General features: G+C 41.3%; 1 protein-coding gene across 2 annotated transcripts in view; it reads left to right on the plus strand.

Annotated features, from left to right (window-relative positions):
* DOCK11 (dedicator of cytokinesis 11) overlaps nt 1-12,694 on the plus strand; it is a 235,980-nt gene that overhangs the window by 107,912 nt on the left and 115,374 nt on the right. For both annotated transcript variants that reach the window (XM_058659209.1, XM_004587632.4), the window contains exons 24-30: nt 3,870-3,988; nt 5,645-5,714; nt 5,795-5,920; nt 6,778-6,849; nt 7,660-7,806; nt 11,169-11,252; nt 12,034-12,145. In XM_058659209.1, the coding sequence (XP_058515192.1) occupies nt 3,870-3,988; nt 5,645-5,714; nt 5,795-5,920; nt 6,778-6,849; nt 7,660-7,806; nt 11,169-11,252; nt 12,034-12,145 (730 nt within the window). The remainder of the gene's footprint in view (nt 1-3,869; nt 3,989-5,644; nt 5,715-5,794; nt 5,921-6,777; nt 6,850-7,659; nt 7,807-11,168; nt 11,253-12,033; nt 12,146-12,694) is intronic.

Raw genomic sequence — 12,694 nt, forward strand, 5'->3', positions numbered from 1 at the left:
GGCCATTTGGGAAGTGAACCAGTGAATGGGAGAGCTCTTTCTTTTCTTTCTCTGTAAATCTTCTTTTAAAATAAAAATAAATAAGTTTTTAGAAAAGAAGATCAAGTATGTTAATGAACTGTGACATTACCAGGAGAGCTTTCTAGATAGAGTTGTCAGGGAAGGTGCTTCTCAAGCAATAAGAAGAAGAAAGTTTTAGGTGATTAAGCTGTGTGAAAGGATACCAGCGCATTGCAGCAAGTAGAGACACCTTCTATTGGTACATTCATGGCAGAGCAAGAAAAGGCACTATTAATGGGAGTTCAGTAAGCAGGCAGGGGGTGGGGGGCATGAGTGCATGGCATGAGTTGACTTTTGAAGAGAGAGATAGGATGCATGGGGATACGTGTTGGAAGTCCATGACAGTTTGACAGTTCTTCATTCATGGTGGTTGGTTTGGTATTGCCTTGAACAAATGGGAGAGTGCATTGTTCAGTTTGCATTTCGGAAAAGAATCCTGGGTGTTAAGACGAAATCAGAATAGCAGAAGGATACAGGAGCAGGGGGCTCTGCTGTGATCTGAAGCCTTTCTGGTGTAGCTTACTCTCCTCCACACTCAGTTGCTTCTTCCCTTGTGCTCTCTGTGTGTCCCACTATCATACTGTGTGCTATTTGTATCGCACTGATTGAGTTCTGTGTGTTTATACTGCACTGATGCATGGTGGTAATCATCTTTTGTTTACAGTGTGTATGTGTGTGCGTGCATGTGTGGCAATTAGGAACTTATTTGATACACATTTATTGAATGAGAAAATGAAGAGTTCACTGAACTTGTCTTGGAATGGTAGCTAGGATTTGTATAAGAGCTGTGAATAAAGGCACAAAGGTAAGAACTTTATGATACATTCAAGGAACACTGAAGAGACCAGTTGGACCTTGTAAAGCATGGTAATGAAGTAGTAAGGTTGAGAATGTAGCCTGCATTTGAACTAACAGGATTTACTATTCTAGGTTATATTTTCTCAGCCTCTGCACTGTTGCCCTTTTGGCAGGATGGATCTTTGGTGGGTTGCTGTCCCCTGTAGTTGTGGGGAGTTGAGCAGCACTTCTCGACCCTACCCACTAGATGTCAGTAGTGACAACCAAAGAAGTCTTCAGGCATTGCTAGATCTGTTGGCAGGGGAAGACAGGGTGAAGTGACCCAAGTTGGAGATCCACTGCCCCTGGGAATAGGAGGCGTCAAAACTATCTTGAAAGGAGAAGCCTTGAGCAATTTTGTTAGAAAAATGAAGTTAAAAGATACATTTATTTTGATGTAATTTTTTTGAAATCCACACTTAATTTTTTTTAATATTCTGCATTCCCACAAACTTTGAAAACACTCTTACAACTATAGATCATTTATATAATTGCTACATTTGAGCCATTGCCTAAGACAGAGTTCTTTTGAATTCAACCCTGGCAAATTTGATGATCGAATTTGATTTATATTTGTTGGATCAGATTTTATTTAACAAGTCGAAGATGGCTATTCAGGACTCTCAGTAAAAGCAAATAGCGGTTTCCTCCCCATTCCTTCTAATATTGATACCTGTTCCCAGAAAAAGATGCTCACAGCCTGAATCCCTGCCTGGCCAAAGGATGTCAAGTGAAGTGTAATAGGGAGATTCTCAATCTAGCATTCGAGGGACACTCATTGGGAAGTGGGCGTTGAATGTACTAGCAGGAAAAATTGTTCAGATTCTTGTTAGAAAACCATGGGACTGTTTTCGTTCTAGATGACACAGTCCTGAAAGGCAGTGCTGGTGGGCAGGCGGAAAGAGAAGGGGGGTACAGGAAGGAAAAGCTGCAAGTGCGGCCGCTTGCTTAAGCTCCTGATCTTGCCCTGTGTATCTGTCGGAAGATGCACAAGATGCCTAAGGGATTGTTCCCGAAATAACTCCCATATAGTTAGCAATTGCTGTGAAAGGTTACACTTGGGAAGATGGGGCAGCATACAGGGAGGCAGAGGTTCAGGCTATGCGTTCCCGAAGCACACACTCCTCATTTCTCTGCCGCACTCACAGAAGGTGCTCAGGCTGGTTGGTTTGCTTTTCTTTTTTTTTGCTTTTTTTTTTTTTTTTTTTTTTGATTGGTTGAGTGAGTGAGTAAGGGTGGAGTGAGTAAGGGTGGAGTGAGTGAGTAAGGGTGCAGAAGAGATTTCAACAAAACTCCACTGTTGATGTTCTTTCTGGAAATGGCAATACACACACATTTCTTTCCTAGTATTTTTTAACTCACCTCGTCTCAGAGTGTTAGCACTTTGAGGAAATGTATTATGAAGGTGTTAGAATGCAAAGATCCCTGAGTTCTCTAAGGATGCCGGTGTAGAACCACGTGCGCATAGATGTGCACTTCAGTGGAGCTGTCATCATGTCACCAACGGGTAAGCTGCCACTGGCAGTGCAGGCATTTCACACTGCAGCAACAGTTTAAGTCCAAGCTGCCCTACTTCCAGCCCAACTCCAAGCTGATGTGTCTGGGAAGGCAGCAGAGGGCGGCTCCAGTGCTTGGGCCCCTGCCACCCAGGTAGGACAAGCGGATGGAGTTCCTGGCTTTGGCCTGGTCCAGGCCTGGATGTTGCAGTCCTGTGGGAGCTGACCTGGAGAATGGAAGAGCTCTCTGTGTTGCTGTCTCTGACTCATTGCCTCTCTCTCACTTTCCTCCCTTCTTTCTGTCATTCTGCCTTTTAAAATAAATAAGTATTCCTTTTTAAAGATTTATTTATATTTATTAGAAACTCACATTTTTTACAGAGAGAAGGAGAGATAGAGATATTGCATTTGCTGGCTCACTCCGCAAGTGGCCTCAATGGCCGGAGTTGAGCCGATCCAAACCCAGGAGCCAGGAGCTTCTTCCGGGTCTCCCATGTGGGTGCAGGGTCCCAAGGCTTTGGGCCTTCCCTGACTGATTTCGCAGGCCACAAACAGGGAGCTGGATGGAGAAGTGGAGCAGCTGGGATATGAACTGGTACCCATGTAGGATTCCAGTGCATGCAAGGCAAGGACTTTCGCCACTAAGCTACTGCACTGGGCCCATAAATAAGTATGTTTTTAAAAAAGAATAAGAAAAAAGCAGTACTAAGTTTTGAAGCCTGCTTAAGTTCTTACTAGGTTAGCCAATAGCCCACATTCCTCTGTGAAACAGTGTTGAGTGCTAATAGACATGTCTGCTAACTACTGAATCTGTCCACTTCCATCCCCAGAGATGAGTGATTCTTTTTGTTGAAGATTTATTTGCATATATTTGAAAGAATGATGGGGGCAGGGAAGAGAGAGAGAGATCTTCCATTCACTGGTTCATTTGTTCATTCCCCAACTGGTTGCAACTGCCATATTTGGACCAGGCCAGAACCAGGAGCTAGGAACTCCATGCAAGTCTCCCACGTGGGTGGCAAGGGCTCAAGCACTTGGGCCATATTCCGCTGTTTTCCCATGCTCATTAGCAGGAGCTGGATCAGGAGCAGTACAATTGGAACTCATGCAGGTACACTGATATGGAATGCCAGTGTCCCAGATGGTGGGCTAACCTACTGTGCTACAACGCCAGGCCCCTGTAATTAAGTGTTGGTTTACAAAGTGTCGGTTATCTTTTTTTCTAAGACCTGTTTATCCCAATTATAATGTTATCTTCAGTAAAGTACTTCACAATAAATAACCCACCAACATCTGAGCACTGAAATAGAAGTATAAGTTAAGTCACAAAGCATTGTCCCCTGTCTCATGAAGCCCACGTTTAAGCAAGCTTGTATTCTAGTCAATGCATTTCTAATTACTTAAATTTTTTTGTTGTTTCACCTGTGTAACATCATAGTTCTGCATATTTTCATAACTAATAATGACTTATTTCAGTGTTTGCATGCCATGGAGATCCAAGTCATGATACAGTTTCTACCTGTAATTCTTATGCAACTCTTTCGAGTACTTACAAACATGACCCATGAAGATGATGTTCCTATCAACTGCACCATGTGAGTGAGTTTTGGTGTTACAAGACCAAAATAGATGATTGATTAAAGATGTTTTTTTTTTTCTTTTTTAAAGGAAATGTTCATTGCTACTAACTTTCCTCTTAGAACTGTTTTTACTGCATCCCATCTGTTTGATAAATTGTGTTTCCATTGTCATTTATCTCAAGGTGTTTAACAAGTTCCCTAATGATTTCTTTTTTGACCTATCAGTTGTTCAGGACCCATCCACATATTTTTACATTTTCCACAGTTCCTCTTGTTATTGATTTCTAGTTTCTTACCATTGTGGATGGAAGCAATGCGTGATATGATTTCACTCTTTTAAATTTTGTTAAGGCATCTTTTGTGGCCTCACATGTGGTTTATCTTGGAGAATATCCCATGTGCATATGAGAAGAATATACATTTTCTCATTGCTGGAAGAAAGACTTTGTGTGTGTCTTTTAGGCCCATTTGATCTATCGTCCAGTATTTCCTTACTTTCTAACCAATACATTCATTATTGAAAGTGGAATATTAAAGTCTCTTGCTGTTTTATATTTCCATTTCTCCATTTATGTTCATTACTATTTGCTTTATATAATTAACAAGAAAAATATGCAAGTTCCCATTGAGTGTTATTCAATGGTATAAATGTTCTGTACTTACATCATCTTATATGGTAGCTGGTATCCTTGTGTGGCTGTTGAGGACATGGACTTTGGGTAATTTGTCTCAGTAACTGTCTTTTTAACTGTGTTTCATTTTAACCAATTTGAATAGTCACATCTGAGTAGAAGCTCTGGTGTTGGACAGAACAGCTACACCACTGCCTTTTATTGGAAAGAATACAGAGTATTATTTCTATATTACAAGATAAGATATATTGCATAGTAGATTGTGGAAATGTCCTTAAATTTTGAAGTTAAAGCAGGAGACTTCAAAAGTATTGTGAGCTCATTGCTAGGTGTTTCTGGTTTTGCCACCTCAGCTGGACCATAACCTCCCAACACCAGGCCTCAACCCGCACACGCCTACACATCTTCTGCTCTTGCCTGCTTTGAAGTTTGATCAGGCTGAAAATTTAAGATGCATTGCTCTAGTCCAGTGAGTCTCAAAATATGCTTCCTTGATCACCAGTGTCAATATCACCTGGGAGCTTACTAGGAACACTAATGGTGACCTGGAAAATCAGAACCTTTGGAAGATAGGTCCGGTGTTCTTCTGACAAATCCCTCCCTCTGGTGATGCTGATGTACGCTCAAGTTTGACAGCCATTGCTAGCCTCTTTGAATGTATTTATCTCCTATTTCAGCTCGTATCATACCTGTCCTGTTTCTCCCTTCCACTCTTTCCCCACACTGTCATCTGTTAACATGCTTTGTATTGTTTATCTCTCTGTTCTCTTGCTTTTATTTTCACTAGAGCGATTTCAATTATTACCTTCCTTGAGGTCTTAGACCATACCATAGGATGTTTGAGCCAGAAAATATATTTCCCAGTCCCAGAATATAGTAGATGCTAAAATCTATATAATTCATTTTATATAGTCTTCTCACTTTGAATTGTGCAGGCAATGTAAGGTGTTTTTAGGGTAGGGCACAGTGGTCTTATTAAACAAACAAACTGGTCATTAACTGTCGCTGGGCATGCTGACTTTCAGGAATGTCATTTCAGGGTCCTTTTACATATCGTATCAAAATGCCATGAAGAAGGCTTGGAGAGTTATTTAAGATCCTTCATCAAGGTTCGTGGAGTCAACTTTCTTTCTGGGTGGTTGGTTTTCTGTGAAGATTGCACCTTACAGTTCATTTCCTTTCTTTGTAGTATAGTTTCCGACCTGAAAAACCAAGTGCTCCTCAGTCACAGCTGATACACGAAACTCTGGCTACTACTATGATAGCAATATTGAAACAGTCTGCAGATTTTTTAGCAATAAACAAACTGCTAAAGGTAAGGGCATGGGACACAGCCAGGGACCAATGTAGTTCCAGAAGGGCTTGTTTCATGCCTTCTCATTTCAGCTTTAGTCATTGTACCACTTCAAGCATGCGTCCTTTTCCTGAGGTCCTGTACAGAAGCGTCTTCACTCTCCCTACTTGCACCCTGCCCTCAGACAAATGCATAATGGAAATTTCCATTTGGTGAGCCTGAGTTAGAGTCTCTATCCGTCTCAGCACAGTTCTGTGACGTAGGGCCAGAATTTTGGCATCTGTGAGTCTCCGGTTCCTCATTTTTCAAATTTAAATCAAGCGGTACACTCAATAAATGGTAGCCCTTATTAACATTGTTATTTTTACTATTTATTCTATTGGTGCAGTTTGGGATATCTTGGGATGTATGTGCTTGAGCCCTCCCTCTACCCCCACAAGGCAGGCAAGTCCCAAGCTGCTCAGGCCACAGGGACAAAGATGGCACCCCCACTGAGTGTGGGGAATAAGAGCGTTCATTGTTGTCTGGAGAGCATTTAAAAGCACTAACAAAAGAAACTAAAAGTTCTTCTGCTTTTATAACCACATGTGGACAGTTCGGAACAAATGTCAAGGATAAAAACAAAACTCCCCATGGAGAACACTGCATTCCCATCCTCCCCTTGTGCATCACCAGTCAGCCCTGAGGTCTAGTCCTGTCTTTTGGCTCAAACAATATTATACAAAGGTACGCTGTGGGACTTTGATGGTGAGTTGGTAGTGGTTGAAAATCAGTTCAGAGATGAAAATCCATATTGACTTGGCAGATTTTGCAAGGCTTCAGCCATCTGGGAGTTGGTTAAGGTTTTATTTATTCATTTGTTTACTTATCTATTTTAGTACTCCTGGTTTTTCTTTGAAATAATTGCAAAGTCTATGGCCACATACTTGCTGGAAGAGAATAAAATTAAGGTAAGTAGACTCAAGAATATTCTTGTTTTATTTTTACCCGGCACTTAATAATTGTACATATTTACAAGAATACAATGTAACATACACAAAGGAAACTAATCTTACAGGTAGCCACGATGTGCAAAGTCAGGTTTATATTCAAGAACCCTTAGACCTTTGGTTTTTGGCATTTAGTTGTATTTTTGCTTTTGAAATACAAAGAGATTTTCTTACAGTAGTTGTAAAGCTCAAAATTGTCAATGCCCAGCTCTTACTGGTTCCTTTTTTACAATTAAAAAAAATTGTCCGTGGTACATTTGTAGAAATAGGCTTTAATCCCCTCTTCCCTTCCTCTCAGACATTATCCCTTCCTACATTTCCCCCATGTTATCACAGCAGTATATAATCTCTTAGTACCAGTTATGAGTTTAACTGTCATTTAAGTGCATCATAAAGCTTTGACTGTTTTAAAGGATTAATCATAAGATAAGTTTTACTGAAATTGAGACACGAGCCTATTCTGTGTGCCAGAATTAAATGGAATGGAACACTGTGATGATGTGCCTGCCAATCAGGAAAATTATATCATCAAGTTGGGTCAGAATGACCTGTTCGTGCTGATGATTTCAGTTCTCTTACCAGAGTCCAGCTAGTATCTGTATAATTTGGAGGAAAGTACATTTTGAAATAGTGATATCATTTCGAAGTTGGGAGCAAAATTGCATTTCTGTTTAGAAACGTTGTATAGAGAACGTGTTTGGAAATAAAAAAGGCTGATTGCTTTAGACTCATGGCACACTGACTTTTTTTTCTTTGCCTGTTTGTTTTAAGCTTCCCAGAGGCCAGAGATTTCCAGAAGCATTTCATCATGTCTTACATTCATTGCTTCTTGCAATAATTCCCCATGTGACTATTCGCTATGCAGAGATTCCTGAAGAGTCCAGAAATGTCAATTATAGTTTGGCGAGCTTTCTGAAGGTGAGTTACAAGCAGCTAGAACATGATAAGAATCTCTTCTTCACTGATAGTCTGAAAGCCAAGGATCAAAGTCATCCACACCCTAAGATGTCATCTAGATCTTTAAACAGGTGTCAGAATAACCTTTTAATTCAATTGATGGGCCAATTCAGCCAAGGTTGATTTTTTTCACTCTTGCTAAAATGGCTAATTGATTAAATTAGAGCTCCCACATAGGTAGTTTTGCCAGAAGCAACAATTGGCTTCTTTCATGAGCTGCTTTCTTTTTTTAAAATTTATTTATTTTTATTGAAAGTTAGATTTACAGAGTGAAGGGGAGACAGAGAGAAAGATCTTCCACATGCTGATTCACTCCCTAAGTAGCCACAGTGGTCGGTGCTGAGTCAATCCAAAGCCAAGAGTCAGGGGCTTCTTCTAGGTCTCCCACACAGGTGCAGGGTCCCAAGGCTTTGGGCCATCCTCTACTGCTTTCCCAGGCCACAAGCAGGGAGTTGGAATGGAAGTAAAGCAACCGGGACAAGAACCGGCATCCATGTGGGATCCCAGGCATACAAGGCTAGGACTTCAACCACTAGGCTATGGTCTTGGGCCCCATGAGCTGCTTTCAAACATATTGTGTTCTGGATGCTTTTAGATGTGGCTCATACTGTCCAGGTCACCACAGTTTCTACCACTCCTAACTGTATCCCTAACCCTATTGATGTATTTAAATCACTTGTCTGGCCCATGCTGGCTTTTGAGTTTTCAGTGTTTGAACTAAACCCCTTTGGTGACCAAACCACAGTCTACATATATGCAAGTACATATTAAGTACATATTTGTGGGAATTATCAGTCTTAGTGAGTGAACTTTTTTGGTAAGATGCCAGAAATCTTTATATGTATGAAAGAATATTTATTGTGTTCTGTTATTGTTAGTGTGTGATGGATATTGATAGAACACAAATATCCTATATAAAGTAACAATACTTGATTGGTATCACATAAGCCATTTTTTTTGTGCATTTGAAAGCAAACATACTTTTAAAAAAGGAAATTAATGATGAGATTTCTGAAAATCCTAGTTTCTCATATGGACTTTCTACTTTTTAAAAAAGATTTATTTTATTTATTTGAAAGGCAGAATTTTACACACACACACACAGTGAGATCAATATTCTGTCTACTGATTCACTCCACAAATGGCCACAACAGCCAAGGTTGGGCCAGCCCAAAGCCACAAACCAAGGACTCCATCCAGGATTCCACATGGATGGCAGGGGCTCAAGCACTTGGGCCATCTTCTGCTGTTTTTCCCAGGCCTTTAACGGGGAGCTGGATTGGAAATTGGACAGCCAGGACTTGAACCAGTACCAGTTCAGGATGCCTGGGTAGTTGATAGCAGATTAACTTCCTGTGCCACAGAGCTGACTCCTCCCATGGACTTTAAACTTGAAGTTTATAGTGTAAAGGAGACAGACCATGTTGATTTCTATAAAAGATTTATTTATTCATTTGTTTGTTTGAAAATCAGAGTTACAGAGATAAAGGGAGAGACAGAGAGAGAAATCTGTTAGATCTCTCCCAAAATAGCCACAATGGACAGGACTGCACCAGATTGAAGCCAGGAGCCAGGAACTGTGTGACTCCCACGTAGATGATAGGTACCAAGGCACTTGAGACGTCCTCTACTGTCTTCTCAGGCACATTAACAGGGAGCTGGATTGAAAGTGACGCAGCCAGGGCATGAACTGGCACTCGTGGGATGCTGGTATTGTAGGCTCCAGTTTTATCTTCTGTGCTACTATGCGGTCCCTAGAATCAAAGAATGGGCAAGATTAGGAAGAGGTGATGATAGAATTGCTGAGCTTGGTATGAGTCAGGACTCATAAGTGAGAAATCACGGTGCATGCAGAGGAGATAATAGACCAATGGGCTGGGCTCTATTGGAAAGTAAAGCTGGGAAAGTATGTTGATCCATCCAAGATCATGAGTGTCAGTCTAAGGAGTTTTGAATTGCATTACATTCTTTGGAAGTATTGTAAGCTTTGGGGCAGGAAGGTGGCATAAATGGGGATAGAATTTAGAGATTAATCTGAATCAGTTGAATGGCTGGAGGGATTAGAGGCATGCAAACTGGCTAGTCAGCTAAATGCAGTTCTTGAGTTGCCAAAACAATGAGAGCCTTAACTAGGAGGATGACTGTAGACAAGTAAGAACAGCTAGTAAGACTGCCACAGAGGCTGACAGTTTAAGCAGGTCAAGACTTCCCAGACCCAAAGAAAGCCTTCCCTTTTGGTCTGAATTCTCCACATGGGCAAACCCCACTTTCAGTAGTTAACTGAATGTCCTATGTGAGTTTTTAAGGTTTGACCCAAATGCAGCAATGTAACCAAGAGAGTACAGAGGAAGGGAGTGTGTGTGTGTGTGTGTGCGTGTAAGAACTGCAGCCCTTAAGAACCCAAGAGCACAGGATGTGTGTGTGTGTGTGTGTGTGTGTGTGTGTGTGGATAGAGAGCACGAGAACGAGAGCGAGAGAGAGAGAATTGCAGCCCTTACGAGGCCGAGAACACAGGTGTGTGTGTGTGTGTGTGTGTGTAAAGAGAGAACTGCAACTCTTAAGATGCTGAGAGCATGAATGTGTGAGTGTGGAGAGAGAACTGTAGCCCTTAAGAACTCGAGAGCACGAGTGTGCGTGTGTATGTGTGTGTGTGGAAAGAGAGAGAACCTGAGAGCACAGGGGTGTGGGGGGGCGGGGGAGACAGAGAGAACTATAGACCTTAAGAAGCCGAGAGCACAGCCCGGCAGCGTGGCCTAGCGGCTAAAGTCCTCGCCTTGGAAGCCCCGGGATCCCATATGGGCGCCGGTTCTAATCCCGGCAGCTCCACTTCCCATCCAGCTCCCTGCTTGTGGCCTGGGAAAGCAGTTTAGGATGGCCCAATGCATTGGGACACTGCACCCGCGAGGGAGACCCGGAAGAGGTTCCAGGTTCCCGGCATCGGATTGGCGTGCATCGGCCCGTTGTGGCTCACTTGGGGAGTGAATCATCGGATGGAAGATCTTCCTCTCTGTCTCTCCTCCTCTGTGTATATCTGGCTGTAATAAAAAAAAATGAATAAATCTTTAAAAAAAAAAAAGAAGCCGAGAGCACAGGGGTGTGTGTGTGTGTGTGTGTGTGTGTCCCAGATCCAATGACAAGTCATTCGCCCTTTTTCTTCTTGTTTAAGATCACCTGTAGCTCTGAAAGCTCTTATTTTGTTATCTATGAAATTGAAAATACCACCCACCTCCAGTATGGAGCAAATTTTAAAATATTAAAAATATATGGCTGACAAACCTTCAGAATCATGTACCTAACCGTTCATTTTCTCTTGGTTTCCGTAGCGCTGTTTGACTCTAATGGATAGAGGATTCGTTTTCAATCTGATAAATGACTATGTATCTGGATTCAGTCCCAAAGATCCTAAGGTAAGTTAAAAGGACATGATAGTAGCGGATGTCAGACATGAGTGCATGATACCAAGGTGACATTTATTCTCTTCTGGTGGATTTGAAAATGCTGTTTTCATGTGGGTACTTTTGAGTTTAGCTGAACTTGAAAGAATATAATGTTTGGTTCACTAGCAGGAACTCAGCATATAGTTCGTGCTCAGGACTAAGATCCACAGACTGACATGGAGAGGAGCCTGAGCTGGCTCACAAAGAACAAAAGACATCAAGCAGAGTCTGGGACAGTGCCTATGCAGGATTCCTGGGCTTTTCCCTCTCCTGTGGGGGCTCACACTCTCCCTTCGTCACTGAACGGACAGCCACATGTGTACATCAGTTCTGTTCAAAAATGCTTGTTGGAGACTCCATGCATTGAGGTTTCTGTTGGGGACTGGGTCATGTATGAATACTGGTGCCTCATCCAAATTCCAGACTCTGAGGAAGGAAATCAAAACAGGTTTTTGCCGTAAAATCATTGTTTGTGAAATAATATAACTCCAGTGCAGACTGGCACTCAATGTGCAAAAAGTGATAAGGAAATGTGTCAAAATCCAACTTTCCAGATGCCAGCCAAAGAGCAACCTTGGGAGCATGTGCTTTGTAAGGTGAGCAGTCTCAGGCCAGCTGTGTTAACTCTCATGCATACAGAGCCCATCTCAGTCTAGATGCTTTTGTTGTGAAAATCAATACAAATGATTTAGTTATTAAAATTGTAAATGCCTGCCAAATATGAGTGAGTGTTTAATTTCTTTCTGTTTAGGTTTTGGCAGAATACAAGTTTGAATTTCTGCAAACCATTTGCAACCATGAACATTACATTCCTCTGAACTTGCCAATGGCATTTGGAAAACCTAAATTGCAGAGAGTTCAAGGTATGTATTGGCATTTTCCAACATCTGGCATGTTTCGGCCCCTTTGTTTTCATAAGTGCTAGTGTAGTGTAGTGCTGCCTAGTTAAACTCATCATCTTGAATGTGACCTCAGAATTGTTAATGTGTGAAGCTGGGTCCATTAATGGTATTCTGCCATTTCTTTTATTGCAAGGGTTGTGTTCATAGCATGATGACAGTGTGTTACATAAATTGCTGCTTAAATGCTGATATTGATACTGATAAAATTGCTCTATGTATTGGTGTTTGAAATCTTACATGAGGCAAAATTAAGAAAAAATAGGAATGCATTTCTGCTGAAAGCATCAAAAAATGAAAGGCAGAATAAAATTATAGTATGTATGTATTAACTATGAAATGTTTTCATGATTTCCATTGCTAGTTTTATTGTATGCTTTGTTGTGTAGCACTATTCTTATGTTACTATGTTTTTTATTTGTTCCCTTTCTTTTCATATATTAATTAGATTTTTTTTCATTTGCGGTGGACCGTTTGACTTCAGTAGGTAGGTTTTACTCGGTTCACTCTAAA

Source organism: Ochotona princeps, chromosome X, assembly GCF_030435755.1.
Source record: "Ochotona princeps isolate mOchPri1 chromosome X, mOchPri1.hap1, whole genome shotgun sequence".
NCBI classification, from domain to species: Eukaryota; Metazoa; Chordata; class Mammalia; order Lagomorpha; family Ochotonidae; genus Ochotona; species Ochotona princeps.